Genomic DNA, 15,362 nt, shown 5'->3' with positions numbered 1-15,362 from the left:
ACGTGGCGCTCGCCCTGGCGATGCCAGCCTGGAACGTGGCGCTCGCCCTGGCGATGCCGGAACGTGGTGCTTGCGTGCTGCGGTGGTGACACTGCTCCTTTGGGAGCCCTAGGGGGGGTGTCTCTGACCCCTTTCACCTCTGCCTGCTCCCTTCCCTCCCTGATGTCCCCTGTCTACAGCCTGCCTCTCCCATGTGGCCTGTTCTGTCCACTTCCTCCTGACCCTTTGCCTGTTCCCCAGCTGGGTGCTATCTCCCCTTTCCCATAGAACTTGGTGCTACTCCCACCCTCTGCCATGAGAAGCTGGCGGATGTGGGGCTGGAGCACCTCAGGCAGGGAGGAAACCAGCGGCCTTTGGGGGGGGTCTCTCAAAGTCTGTCTGGCTTGGACTTCCAGGTGACGGGGTTTTAGATCTGATAGGAGCTTTCTTTACCTGCACTGAGCTGAGCGAGTGGTGTGTGTGTGTGTGTGTGTAACAGGCAAAACATTCCCACAAAGTTTGTAATAATAATTATTTTTATTATTTAAAAGTCAGACATAGGACAGAGAGATTTTCCATCCACTTGTTTATTCCCCAAATGCCCACAACAACCAGGGCTGGGCCAGGCCAAAGCCAGAGGCCTGAAACGCAGTCTGAATCTCCCACATGAGTGGTAGGGACTCGAGTACTTGAGTGAGCTGTCACCTGGTGCCTCCCAGTGTCTGAGTTGGCAGGAAGCTGGATTAGAGGGAGGTGGGACTTGAACCCAGGCACTCCAGTATGGGATGTGGGTGTCCCAAGCTACATCTTAACCACTGCACCAAATGCCGACCCAGTGAAGTCTGTATTTTTATTGTCAGTTTATGTGTGAAGAAACACGTGCACAGTGACCTGCCCGAGCTGCACGGTTACTGACTGGGCCAAGGTTTGGCCCCGGCTGCCCCAGCCCTTTAGCCTGTACTCCTCCAGGATGCCTCTCACTGGGAGCCTCTGTCCAGAATTCATTTCATGGAGCAGGAAGCCGAGTCCTCCCAGGGCACATAGCAAAGTGAGTCCTGAACCATTTAGGACTGAAGAAGTTTCCAGCTCAATAAAAAAAATTCAGGCACTGGAGACCAGGGGGTCCAGGGCCAGGGAGCGGGCAGGTTTATTCTCGTGACCTTCCTGCAGGTGGTGGCAGCTTCCTAGGAGGGGTTGGTCCAGGGTCAGAGGGGAAAGTGCCGTGGTCAGTTAGTGCTGTGGGCCCTGGGCACAGTGAGGAGGGAGGACCTGTGCTCAGTGTATAGGAGAGCAGGAATGCGCCTGCAGGGAGCACTGCTTTATGGCTGATACTGTAAGTCTTTGCACTCTGCCCTCATTGAGAAGGCTCACCGGGCTAGGATGGGGCCGCTCAGTCTGTCCGGACCTGGCCCCGGGCCCACCACTCAACCCACTTGAGCCTGTGCACTTCTGGTAGAGATACCCACTGTGCCTGACCTTACTCGGCTTCCAACACTCTCCCAGGCCATCCTAGACAGGGACGAGCTTTGAAAAGGCCAGGCTCGCTGAACACAAGCCAGGGATCACTGTTACAGTGAGCGGTGCCCAGCGCTTGTCTGCGGGCTCATCACAGTGCCCTCTGTCATTGCAGCTGAATAGCATCGGCAATTACTACAAGCCGTGGTTCTTCAAACACGTGGAGAACTACCTGAAGACGAACAAAGAGGGCCTGGAGTACGTCCCCTTGAGGCACTACTACCACCGCCACACGCGCAGCATCTTCTGGGAGCTCCAGGTGAGGCGGGCGGGCGGCTTCCGGCTCCTCCCAGCCACCTAGGCAGGGAGCCAAGGGCCCAAGGTAGGAGCTGGAAGGCAGTTGTTTCCTGCTGAGGGGCCCGACCTCCATTGGTGAAGCAGCGGGCTTTCCCAAGCTCCTGCCTGGGACCCGGTGAGTGACAGGCATACCTGAAGTGCTGCACAGCACAAGCCCCATCTGGGCTGTCTCCTGGGGGCGCCTTGTCCTGTGTTTCTAGAAGTCACTCTTCGCCCTTTGGGTCCACGTGGCTGACGGGGAGATGAGCATTGCATGTGAGCTGCTGTCCGAGGTAGCTCTTCTGCATCTGTTGTACATATTTTGTCCTACAATAAGCTTCACTGTAACTAAATGAACCCACTGCCATGCCCTCCTCCTAACCGGATGTGCTTTCTAACTCTAGCCTTGGGTGGACCAGTACGGGGGCCATGGGGCAGTGTGGGGGACCTCCCTGTGTGCTGGCCCTGCTCTCCTCCCCTCTGCTGGGCCTGGAGCTTGGGGTCTCCACACATGCTGGCTTCCCCTGGAGTCAGGCTGCCTCGTGCTCCAGGGCCCCTTGGAAGCTGTGGGCTCCCTCCGCTCCCTGGGGAGGGAGCAGGTAGTGTCCAGCTGAGGACCTCCCAGAGTCCAGGGCCTGACTCACCTAAAAGGAACCATTGTCAAGTGCACAGGTCAGGGGCAGTGAGCACATTCATGGGTTATACAGCTGCCACCTCTGTCTAGTTCCAAACATTTTCATCACCCCGTACTCATAAAGCAGTCACCCCTTCTGCAGCTGGGGGCAGCCACCAGTTCACTTGCTGTCTCTGGATTTGTCTGTTCTGCATGATTCCTGCAAATGGGATCACACGGTGCCTTTTGTGACTGACCACTGCTCCTAATGTTTTCCAGTTTCTCACTTTTTATGGCTCGTATGTGAGGCCCACATTTTGTTTTCCCACTCTCCTGGTGATGGACCTTTGGGTTGTTTTGACCTTCTGCCTGTTGTGATAGTGCTGCCGTGGACATTCGTGTCCACAGCTGTCCTCGAGAGCCAGTCTTCAGTTCTGGGTCACTGCCCCCAGCAGGGTTGCTGCACCTGTGGTAGGGCTCTTTCTGACTCACGGAGGAGCCAGGTCTTTCCGCAGCAGCACCCCATTTTACATTCCCACCAACCATGGATGAGCATCGCAGCTTTTCTGCATTCTCACCCATACTGGTTATGTTTTGGTTTTTAAATTCCTGCTATTGTCATTATAGCCATCGTAGGTATAAAGTGGGCGGTGTCTCCCTCTGGTTTGGATTTGCACTTTCCTAATGGCTAATGGTGTCAAGCATCATTTCATGTGCTTGGTTGGCCATTGTATGTCTTTTTTGGAGAAGTGTCTATAACATGGCCTTTGCCCTTTTTTGAAAAGATGTATTTATTTGAAAGACAGAATGACAAAGAGGAAGAGGTGGGGGGGAGAGAGAGAATCTTCCATGTGCTGGTTCACTCTTCAAGTGGCTGAACAGCTGGGTCTGGGCCAGGCCACAGCCAGGAGCCAGGCAGACACTCCATCATGGTCTCCCACGTGGGTAGGAGGGACCCAAGCACTTGGGCCATCTCTGCTGCTTTCACAGGTGCATTAGCAGGGAGCTGGATCAGAAGTGGAACAGCCAGGACTTGAACCAGCACTCCAGTATGGGATGTCAGCCTCACAGGAGGATGTGTATAACTCACTGCCCCACAACTCTGGGTTCCTGCTTTGCCCATTTTTATTTGTTTGTTTTTTAATTGTTGAGCTCCAAGAATTCTTTTTTTTTTTTTTACAGGCAGAGTTAGACAGTGAGAGAGAGACAGAGAGAAAGGTCTTCCTTCTGTTGGTTCACCCCCCAAATGGCCACTACAGGACTAGAACCCAGAGTCCTGGCGCCACAGGTGGAGGATTAGCCTAGTGAGCCGCAGCACCAGCCAACCCCAAGAATTCTTTACACAGTCTATATACTAAATCCTAATCATATCCATGATTTGCAGCTATTTTCTCTGATTCTATGTTTTCTTTTTCTTTTTTTAAGATTTATATATTTATTTGAGAGGCAGAGTGACAGAGAGAGAGGTCTTCCATCTGCTGGTTCATTCCCCAAATGGCCGTATGGCCAGAGCTGGGCTGATCCAAAGCCAGGAGCTTCTTCCTGATCTCCCACGTGGGTGCAGAGGCCCAAGCACTTGGGTTATCATGCACTGCCTTCCCACATACATTAGCAGGAAACTGTATCAGAAGTAAAGCAGGCAAGACTCGAATTGACATTGCATTATGGGATATCAGTGTCACAAGTGGTGGTTTAACCAGTTGTACCACAATCCTGACGCCAGGGATTTAGCTGTTAGGTTTACATTTAGATTGTTGGCCCATTTGAGTTCATGTCTGTATACACTATGAGGTAGAGAACATTCTTCCACACATGTTCCCAGAGGACCCAGCAGGGCTGCTCATGTTGGAGAACAGCAGGAAGGCTGCTCACCTGGAGCTGTGGATCCAGAGGCTAGATCGTGTGGCTCCTAGGCCAAGGAGGGACTTGATATTTTATTCCATGTGTGATAGGAAGCCAGGGAAGGCTTTGAGCAGGAAAGCGACGTGGCTGTAGTTTTGTTTAAAAGACTTTAACTTTGACAGCTGGTGGAGAGGGGATGGGGTGAGGATTGGGCAGGAGGAGAAGGGGGAGGATGCTATCCAGGGTGACGGCAGTGGAGGAGGGAAGAAGTGTCCAGCCTGGGAGTACCATGAAGCTTGAGCCAACCAACGGGATTTCAGATTGGCTGTGGGCGTGATCCCAAAGGTGGGGACCCAAAAATCGGCTGAAGGGACACAACCCGTGACTGGCATGGATGCCGTGGGGGTGGGGTCCGGGCGTGTCAGTGTGAGATGCCTTTCTGCCTCGCAGGTGGACACTCGGAGGCAGCGGGCTGTGTGTGTCAGCACGGGTTCAGCAGAGGCTGAGGCAGGCACGAGCAGCAGAGACCTGTTAATTGCAGCCGCGGGAGCAGCTGAGTGAGGGCAGATGGGGGACAGAGGTGAAAGCCCTCAGCTCTGAGTCACCCTGCAGGTCAGGGGAGGAGAGCCAGCTATAAAGAGGAGAAGGCGCCACCAGAGAAGAGCCGGGGACTGTGACATCCCAGGGCCCAGGAGGACTGGGTCAAAGGAAGATGGACAGCTGTGTCGAAGGCTGCTGAGTGAGATGAGGGCAGGGCTGGACCTCTGCTCAGCCGTGGGAGGTCATCCTTGACCCTGAGCAACTGGAATGAAACCAGTGGCTTTGAGAGCTAACTGGAAACAGGAAGTTTGGAGAGTGGAAAAAAACCATCTGAGAAGCTCCCTTTAACAGGCAGCAGAGAAATAATGTGGCAGCTGGCGGGCTGGGAGGGGGAGGATTGAGAGAAGACGGCTCATACGTGGTTGTTTCAAGACAGCAGAGCTGCCAGCATGTTCCGTGACACAGGAACGACCCAGTGGAGAGGAGACAGGCCACACTGTAGAGCGGAGTCTGGCGTAGGGCATGGGGCTAGCTCCTGTGCTCAGGCGGGGAGGTTCCCTCTTGGTGGGAGCCTGGACAGGATGGAGGAAGAACAAACGAGTGCAGGTGCTACGAATGGGAGCGTGAGTTGGGCGTGGGAGTTCCCTTCAAGTCGCTTCTGATTTCTCACTGAAACAGGAAGCAAGGATTGTGGGGTTGTTGCAAGTTCAGGGCCTTGCAGTCCAGTAGGGCAGAGGTGCCCAAGAGCAGGCTGGGCCCTGATCAAGGTCTAGGGCAGCAGGAAAGCCAGGGCTGGAGGAGGGAAGAAGGGGCAGTGAGGCTCCCTGCAATGCCTGGCTGTGTGTGTCAGCCGCACAGGAGCGAAGCTGATGACACGGGGCCCACAGTCACTAAGAGAGAGGAGGGTGAGTGATGGGGTAGACAGAGGCAGGAAAGGAGAAGGGCAGGGCATGGTGTTTAAAACGTGAACTTTGGGGCCAGCCTTGTGTACTGATTGCAACGCCAGCATCCCTTATCTGGGTACTGGCTCCAGTCCTGGCTGTTCCACTTGCAATCCAGCTCCCTGATAATGGGCTTGGGAAAACAGTGGAAGATGGCCCACGTGCTTGCACCCCTGCCAGCCACGTGGGAGACCCGGACAGAGTTCCTGGCTCTTGGTTTCAGCCTGATCCAGACCTTGCTGTCATGGGCATTTGGGGAGTGAACCAGCAGAGAGAAGATCTCTCTCTGCCTTTCAAATAAATAAATCTTAAAAAACAAAACAAAGAAACCCACTAATTTGCTGAGCCTGAGTCTGGAAAGGGAGTGGTTTCAGCTGATACCTTGGGCCATTTTTAGGGTAAAAAATGCAAATGGCTTTTAAACATAAGGAAGATGATGCAGTGTCACTCAGTTAAGGACGGGCGCTCAGGTCTCCCCTGTGAGAGTGCAATGACAGACGTACACATGTACAGCACTGTGCAGGCCAGGGTTCGCACAGCGCCATTCGCCCCATCACTTGGGGGAGTAGTGTCCTCTAGAACTGCACGCACTGTCTGCAGCTTCTTCCGGGTCCAGGAGTTTCTCCTGCTGCTACGTGTGCATAGGAATGGGTAAAGTTGCTGTAGACAGGGTGCTCTTGGGAATAACTGGAAATAACCTAACCGTCCCTCTGTGTAAAACCACTGCGTTACAGAGCATCCGTGCAATAGAGCAAGCACCAGGGAGCGTTCTGTGGAAAGGGCCAGAGACCAAGAAAGCTCTTCCATCCACTGATTCACTCTCCAAATGCCTGCAACAGCCGAGGCTGAGACAGGCTGAAGCCAGGAGCCTGGAACTCAATCCTGGTCTCTCACATGGGTGGCAGGAATCCAAGTACTTGAGCCATCACCTGCTGTCTCCCCGGGTTGCACATTAGCAGGAAACGGATCAGGAGCAGAGCGGGGACTCAGACCCAGATACTCCCATGTGGGATGCAGATGTCCCCAGCAGCATGTTAACTGCTGTGCCAAACACAGACACGACTGCCCCCTCTACAGCTTTCTTTAGGAAAACAGCAAGGCTTAGTTGGCGGGCCCGGTGCAGGCATGCCGACAGCACCGCGGTGCTCTCTGTGTTGACGCACGGGGCCTGGCAACGAGCAGGGAGTTCCAAGAGGCTGCCGTTCCTGGGGCTTTTGTTCGTTTTTCTCAGAACTCTGCTGCTTGTCTGTGCATCGTGTGTCCCCAGAAGGTGCACAAATAACGCATGAGAATGGTTGCCCTTGGTGGGGGCTAAAGGGACAGAGGTCAGGCTGGGAGGAGGCGAGGGGAGGCTTCACCTTGGCACAGTTGGGATTCCTGCTGGGGGATGTGCCTGGCTCTTTCGCAACCACCCCAGGAGGCCGCAGAAGTCATCCTGTTAACCAGCCCTTGCCGCGTGCCTGGCGTTAGTCCAGGGCCCTGTCTTTGTCGGGGTGGTCAGAGGTCGAGGAGGTGGTTACAGGGAAGGGAGGAGAGTCTCCCAGCCTGTGCGGCTTAGTGCACATAGCTTCTTTGGGAAGCTCTCTCCACCTCTAGCCTGAGGAACTGTTTTACGAGTTGCCTCCGCCTCTTTCTGCCCAGCTCCTGCACCCCTGGGCGAGTGAGCATCCTCTGGGGTGGGGAGGAAAAAGCCTCTGTTATCTAGTATCCCCAGCACCCTGCACAGACCTCCTGAGCTGACCTCCTGAGCACCTTGTAATTGATCAGTGAGTGAACCAATGTCCTTGGGCTCCAGGGGCTCTGAGGATGGGGTGCCAGGAGGATGATGGTGAGCCAGGGAGGCATCCACTTCCCTGGGCAGGGGAGGGTAGGATTGCCAGCCAGCAGGTGCGACAGAGGAGCTGAGGCATGGGGGCATCGCTGGGAAGCAGCTGCTCCTCCGTCCTCCTCAGCAGGGGTTGCTGGAGGCAGGGGAGTGGCAGGCTGCAAACACTGAGCAACGCAGACCAACGGGGTGCTTGTCAGCCCGAGTCAGCTGAACACTGTCCTTGCTGTGTGGCCTTGGGGAAATTGCTTAAGTGCTCTGTCTTCCTGAATTAGTATTAATTTCTCAAACATTTATGAACACCTGCTCTGGGCCAGCCACTCTGACCTCAACAGCTAGAGCAAGGACTGTGCCTACCTCATCATTTTGCTCCGGGCACTGGCCTGGGTACCTTTCATTTGGACGTTTTATTGTCCTCCAAATTCCCGTTTTATAGCTAAGGAAGCTGAGCTCAGAGAAGTCAGTCAGTAGCCCAAGTTGGCCATAGCTGGTAAATGCCGGAGCTGAGAACCAAGCCCAGATGCAGCTGTTAGAGTCCCAGGCACGGCCACACTGCCCTGGCCTCCGGGCCCACGGGCCAGCTCCCTCACTGCTCTCTTCCCTGCACCCCCACCTGTTGTCTTTCAGGATATCATCCCCTTTGGCAACAACCCCGTCTTCCGCTACCTCTTTGGTTGGATGGTGCCGCCCAAGATCTCCCTCCTGAAGCTGACCCAGGGCGAGACCCTGCGCAAGCTGTACGAGCAGCACCACGTGGTGCAGGACATGCTGGTGCCCATGAAGTGCCTGCCACAGGCGCTGCACACCTTCCACAACGACATCCATGTGAGCACTTGCCCTCCAGGCCTCAGTTGGCCTTGTTTCCTAACCTGCTGAGGCCTTGGCCAATTCAGGGATGACCCTGGTGGGCGGGGAGGTCGAAAGGCCTGGCAGCAGCACTTCCGTGAACTGCCCGGCTTGTGTCCTCCGGGTGGCAGAGTCAGGGTGTTCTCAGCCAGGCCTGGGCAGGCGGGGGTGAAGCCAGGAGCAGCCAGAGCAGGGGCCCCAGAAGCTGCTGCAGAGCCTTCCTTTGGGTGGGTCTGAAGGAGCCAGCCGTGAGCCCATGGGCTAAAAAAGCACTGACACCCAGCACGCTGGTCTCCCCAGGTCTACCCCATCTGGCTGTGCCCATTCATCCTGCCCAGCCAGCCGGGCATGGTGCACCCCAAGGGGGACGAGACCGAACTCTACGTCGACATTGGTGCATACGGGGAGCCACGTGTGAAACACTTTGACGCCAGTTCCTGCATGAGACAGCTGGAGAAGTTTGTCCGGAGTGTGCATGGGTGAGTGATCTGGGACTCCAGACGGCTGCCCCTGGGAGTGCGGCCAGCTCCAGGGCGAGCACCAGGAGCCCAGGCTGGACCAGCTGGTTGCTTAGCGTGCCCCTAGCTGGGCAGCCTCTGATGGGGCTGTCGCTGCAGAAGACAGAGCAGGTGGAAGCACAGGAATGCAGGTCCCTCTTCCTGCCCCCCTCCTCCAGGGAGTAGCCCACATCCTCCCAGGGGTCAGAACCCTCGCCTCCCCATGGAGCCAGTGACAGGTGTGGTTTTAGGTGTTCAGGGGCCACTGCCCCAGATTGACAGGCCAGAGCTCAGGAGGAAGAAACTGAGACTGAAGACCCCCAGGAGGCGCGGGACAGGGGATGGAGCCAACTCCTGCCCCACAGGACACAGGCGAATCTCAGAATGCTGATGGGGACTGACAGAAGCCAGGAAACGAGAACCCCATATGATCCCATGCATAGAACATTCCAGAAAGCACACAGGAACCCTTCAGTGGGCACAGTAGTCAGCGGTTACCTGGGGGCACGCGGAATAGTAGGGGAGGAGAGCCCAGGGGATGGTGGGTGTGGCCCGCGGGCCTGGCTTCCTGGTTGCCTAAGGACATCCAGGTTGTCAGATCGTGTACCTTAAGTACCCGTGGTTTATTGAACACCCATGAAAGATGAAGATCGGACCAGGAGCAGCGGGAGAAGTCCAGCAGTCTGAGCCCTGCTGTGGACTCGGCCACCCCACTAAGCCACATCATCACCCCAGAGACACCCGAGTGAGTGGGTCCCCAGGGCAGGTGCCCCAGAGAGGTCCTGCCGAAGCGTGGCCTGAGCTGCAGAGGCCTCCCGCCGCCCCCTGCCCGTGCCCTCACCCCTTCCGCCCCCCCCCCCCCCCAGGTTCCAGATGCTCTACGCTGACTGCTACATGAACCGGGAGGAGTTCTGGGAGATGTTTGACGGCTCCTTGTACCACAAGCTGCGGAAGCAGCTCAACTGCGAGGGCGCCTTCCCCGAGGTCTACGACAAGATCTGCAAGGCCGCGAGGCACTGAGCCAGGCCCCCTGCATGGACACGGACACGTCTTCCTGCTGCCCTGGCTCAGCTGCTTTTCCTGGATCCACAGTTTCACAAAGAAACCCCTCCAGAAATCCCACCTGGACAGCCCCTCCGGGGGCGGCCCAGGCAGGTGGAAAGAACGTGGGATGGGTAGCCAGACAAACCCGAGCCTGGTTCCCAGTGTAGCTGCTCTTTAGCTCTGTGACTCTGGCTGTCACCTGCCCCCTCTGAGCCCCAGCCTGCATCTGGAAAGGGGTCATAATACCTACCCGCAGGTGGCCATCACCAAGCCACGCACTGGCCCACCGACGGCGCTGCATGCACAGTAGCTATTATTACTGCTTCCCGTCAGCATCGCCTCTTGACTCAAGTGCTTTGGCTTCAGCTGTTGGGTCAAGCCAGGCTCCCCGTTAGGTCACCTGTGCCCAGGTTTGGCTGGAATGATGAAGGCATGCCCCAAAGGTGCATCGCCCTTGCCTGAGTCAGCCAGAAAGCCCCTGTGGGGAGCAGGAGGGCGACGCCCGGGGCAGGCAGGCCCAAGATGTGCTGTGCCAAAGCCAGGTCTGATTCCAAAGTTCTCTGCTGTCCTTGGTGATGCTCTGCCCCTTCCTGCTGGCCCTCCCAGCCGCCGCTGTGCCGCTCAGACACCCTCAGAGGACGTCTCAAAGTTGAATCCTGGCCCAGCCTCGTCCAGGATGCCCAGGTGGTGAGCGGGTCCCAGCTCTGAATTGGAGCCAGAGCCCCTGGGGTCCTCCTCCAGGCCGCTGCTTGTCCCCAGAACCGGCAGGGGCAGGGCGGGGGCGGGGTGGGGCCTGCAGCCGTGGGAAGTGGAGTCCACCACCCTCATGTTTCCGTGAGGATTTCACGGTGTGGCTGGAAGAAAGCGTGGCAGCGTGGGTTCTCCCATCACTCATCCCCTTGTTTTCTTTCTCCCTCACCGCCCGCTGTAGTTAATTTCAGTGCCTTACAAATCCTAAGCTCAGAGAAAAGTTCACTCCGATTCCGTTCCAGAGGGAAGGGAGCCTCCCTGGGTCCTTCCCCCTCCCCGTGTTAGTGAAGCTTGGTTGTTTATGCAGCTCCATCCTAAGAACTGCCCAGCCGCGGCTCAAAGTCCCGAATCCGAGGAGGCGTGGTGTCCCTGAAGGGAAGCTGGAACCCAGGGAGCTGTGCGCCTCACGGCTGTGACCTCTGAGCTGCAACTTCCTTCTGTCCCTTGGGCACAGATCACACCTCCCCAGGGCCTCTGGCCATCTCGGGACGCCATGGCTTCAGACCCCATGGCAAGCCTCGTGCTGAGAGTCAGGGGAAGCACGGATGACCAGGTGGACGCTTGGGGGTGTCCCTCCCTTGAGGTCCTTTCTGCAGCCAGCTCCCCTCTCATAGTCAGAAAGGACCCAGCCTCGCCCATTTGGCCTCTAGTTAGCAAAGCGCGTGAGATGCGTCGGTAGCTCTCACTGCAAGCCCCTGTGCTTCCTTCTCGGTGCTCAACGTAATGACTCTGCCTGCTGCAGATGAATGGTTAGCACCAGTAGGTGAACGCAACAGCTGTGGACCGTCACTTTGCCAGCGGAGCCACCAGGGCCGCAGCCAGAGATGCTGGCAGGTTCTGTTGCCCTTAGTCCTGTCACCAAGCTCCAGCGCCTCACGGGTCTTACCCGGGACCTGGGCTGGGAAGGAAAGGCATCTGGGAATCGCAGCAGCTTTGTGTTGCTCCAGTAATGCCTCGCCTGGCGAGAGGCAGTTTTCCAGGCGTGGGGAGCTCAGCTCCGGCCCCTTGTAGCCAGGCCCGTGGTGGGGTGGCTTCGGGTGGAGTTAGGCGTAGTGCCAGGGAGCCGTGCACGAGGAAGGTATCAGAGAAGGCCTCTCCCTGCAGAGCCCTGTGTTTCCTGGCTGCAAGGAAACCCTGTAAAATCAAGACTGTAGCCAGTTTTTTTTGGCTGGAAGCTTGCATAATTGGCTGTTTCGGGAAGGGAAGGGTGGGGTGGGTGTGGCAGTGTGTGGTGTGTGATTTTTGTATTTTCTTTGGTCAGGGGGGCCAAGGAGAAAGGCATAAGTCTTCCCCCATCGGGCTCTCACAGCTGCAGGCTTTGCGACTTCTCTAGCATCCAGGCCTCTGTGGCTGTGGGGCTGCTGCTTCTGTACAAATAAAAGTGTGACCTGGAAGCCTTGTCGTTTCTCGCTCGGGGGACCAGAGTGGGGTCAGATGTGGGTTCAGGTGTCCTCCTTGAACCCGTGGGACCATGAACAAAGGCTGAAAGATCACAGTGGGGGCGGGGGGGGGGGATGACAAGTTCATTTCCGTCACTGTCCCAGAGTGATCCCACCATCTGCAAGGTGGAGAACAGAGTGTGGGAGGGGGCAGGAGTCAGGGGAGAGGCCTGCTTTTTAAGGCACCAGACTCCAGCATCCAGACAGAATCCGGCGCCCAGACCGGGACTAAAACCCGGGGTGCCGGCACCACAGGCGGAGGATTAACCAAGTGAGCCGCGGCGCCATCCACTCATGACTTTCAATACCCAGCACCCTGGTTATCTCACAGCCAAGAACTGGCCATTGTAAAGCTTGCACAGGTGCCTCTTGCAAAAAGGCAAACACTCCCAATCTGAGGACCTTTTCTACAGTAACCAAGACTGCCAGTGAATGATAGCTGACAGATATATTTGAAAAAATGCACTTATTCTATAAGGTAGAGGGTTCTTTTTATTAAAAAGTTTTAGTCAACATATTGTTAGCTTTTAAATTTTATTAGATTTACAGAGAAGTTGCAAATGAGTACAGAGAGCTCCCCTGTTCCCTGTGCAACTGTCCCAAATCTTAACATCTTCTACATGATCCTGCTAAAGCGATCAAAGCCAGCAAATCCACTCCGGCCTCGTCCTGTTAACTCGACCACAGACGGTCCAAGAACTGCACCCACTGTAACCCTGCACTTCCCTTCCTTGCCCAGAATCCCACCCAGGATCCTGCATCATGATCTGTTGCTACATCTCTTTGCTTTCTTTCAAACTGCAACTGTTTGTCGAGGGCACATTCAGCATACAATGAACTGTGTGTAGAGTGTGCCATTTGGTGAGTCTCGGTGTCTAGGGACAAAGCACAGTCGTTGACCCCTTCACCTGCTGATGGACTTTCAGACTCTTCCAGTTTGGGTTTGTTGGCAGTAAAGTGGCACATTTGTGAATACTCTTTGCATAGGCATATGCTTTCCCTTCTCATGGGCAAATATTGACAAGCGCAACTGCTGGAGCTGGGCCGATCAGAAGCCAGGAGCCAGGAGCTTCTTCCAGGTTTCCCATGTGGATACAGGGGCCCAAGCAGTTGGGCCATCTTCCACTGCTTTCCCAGGCACAGCAGCAGGGAGCTGGATTGGAAGTGGAGCAGCCGGGATTTGAACCAGTGCCCATATGGAATGCTGGCACCACAGACGGTGGCTTAACCTGCTACACCACAGCGCCAGCCCCATTCTTTTTCATTTCAGCCATTTTAACATGTGGGTGGTGATACTCCATTGGGGTCTTGATTTGCATTTCCTTAATGACTAAGATGCTGAGGTTTTCTTTTTAAAAAAAATTTTTTTTTTTTAATTTGAGAGGCAGGGACACACACACACGCACACACACACACTCTTCTCAACTTTTCAAGTGCTTGTCATCCATACCTCTGCTGGGCAAGTGCTCGTTTCTTTTCTACAGTTTTATTTTGTTTTTGTTTTTGTTTTTTCATTGAAATAAATATGCATTCACATGCTCACGTGCATTTTTCATTAGATATGTCTTATCAAGCAATACTCTCTCAGTCAAGGCTCATTGCTCCTTCTCTTAATAGTGTCTCTCTCTTTTTTTTTTTTTTTTTTCATTTGAAAGAGTTATATTGAGAGAAGAAGAGAGAGAGAGAGAGAGAGAGATCTTACTCCCCCTGAGGGCGGCAACAGTCTGGGTTGAGCCAGGCCAAAGCCAGGAGCCAGGAGCTTCTTCCAGGTCTCCCACATGGGTGGCAGGGACTCAAACAATTGGGCTATCCTCTATTGATTTTCCCAGGTCATTAGCAGAGAGCTAGATCAGAAGTGGAGCAGTCGGGACACGAACCAGCGCCCATATGGAATGCTGGTGTCACAGGTGGCGGCTTTACCCACTACACCACAACGCCAGCCCCTAATAGGGTATTTAAAATAATTAAAGGGGCCAGAGCTGTGGCGTAGTGGGTAAAGCCGCCACCTACAGTGCCGGCATCCCATATGGGTACCGGTTCAAGTCCCGGCTGCTCCACTTCCAATCCAGCTCTCTGCTATCATGGCCCAAGTCCTTCGGCCCCTGCACCCGCATGAGAGACCTGGAAGAAGCTCCTGTCTCCTGGCTTCAGATCGGTACAGTTCCTGCCGTTACAGCCAATTGGGGAGTGAACCAGTGGATGGAAGACCTTACTCTCTGCCTCTCTTTCTCTCTATGTAACTCTGCCTTTCAAATAAATAAATGAATATTTAAAAAATAAAATAATTAAAAGCTCTTAACTTTAATTAAGTCCAATTTAATCATTCCTATGATCTTTAAGAGAATAAATTTTGTATCTAATAAAGTTTTGGCCTAACTCAGGGTCCAAAGATTTTCCTGTTTTCTTCTAGAAATGTTACAGTTGAAGTTTTACAGTTGGGTCTAGGACCTGAGATTGCTTTTCCTCCTCTCGAACCACTCAACACAAGGCTTCCAACACCAAATGGGAGAGGGTCTCCAGCAGACCCCAGCTGGGTGCCCCCGAACTCAGTTCCAGCACCATCTACCTGGAGACATCACCAGATGTTACAGGGCAAGAGCTCAGGCACACAGAACTGCCCCCACTTCAGATACCAATCGCCAACTTTCGGGTTGTGACCTGTGCTTCTGATAGGCTGAAAATCAGGGCTCCCACCCTCTCCTCCTCGGGTTCCCTTAACTTGCTAGGACAGCCCACGGGATTCAGGGGGAAACGGGAAACGTTGCTTTGGTCTTCCTGGGCACCAGCTCCCATCCTGGAGCTGCCTGTCATCCCACTAGACTGAAAATACATTGCTCACTCCGGAGATCCCAAGGGGTTTAGGAGCTGTGTGCCAGGAAGCAGGATGAAGACCAAATATACCCTGTATTTCAGAACATCACAGATTCAGTTTGAGTTTATTTTTGTCCATGATGCCAAGCCACTGATGACAGTTCGCTTTGTTGGCATAGGAACATGCGTTCGTTCCAGCACCATTTGACGCAAAGACTGCTCTTTCTCCACTGCGCTGTCTGCGCCACTGTTGAAAATCAGCTGTCCGTGTACGTGCGAGCCTGTTTGCGGATTCTCTGTTCCGTTCCTTTGCCCTGTCTGTCCACCCTGACACCAGTTCCAGCCTGTCTTACTTCCTGTAGCTTGACAATAAATCTGAAGATGAGGTAATGGCAGTCCTCCGGCTTTGTTCCTTTTTTGCCAAGCTGTTTTGGCTACTTTATG

At 54.8% G+C, this 15,362-nt stretch overlaps 1 protein-coding gene across 1 annotated transcript in view; it reads left to right on the top strand.

Annotated features, from left to right (window-relative positions):
• The window catches only part of DHCR24 (24-dehydrocholesterol reductase), a 35,228-nt gene extending 23,172 nt beyond the window's left edge, over nt 1-12,056 (top strand). Inside the window, exons 6-9 of the mRNA XM_062191401.1 lie at nt 1,610-1,753; nt 8,159-8,356; nt 8,678-8,856; nt 9,741-12,056. Coding sequence (XP_062047385.1) covers nt 1,610-1,753; nt 8,159-8,356; nt 8,678-8,856; nt 9,741-9,894 — 675 coding nt within the window. The 3' untranslated portion in view covers nt 9,895-12,056. The remainder of the gene's footprint in view (nt 1-1,609; nt 1,754-8,158; nt 8,357-8,677; nt 8,857-9,740) is intronic.
• Nucleotides 12,057-15,362: the final 3,306 nt, after the last annotated feature.

The sequence above is a fragment of the Lepus europaeus genome, chromosome 5 (genome assembly GCF_033115175.1).
Source record: "Lepus europaeus isolate LE1 chromosome 5, mLepTim1.pri, whole genome shotgun sequence".
Classification (NCBI taxonomy): Eukaryota; Metazoa; Chordata; class Mammalia; order Lagomorpha; family Leporidae; genus Lepus; species Lepus europaeus.
This window is presented reverse-complemented; position numbering and strand designations above follow the sequence as displayed.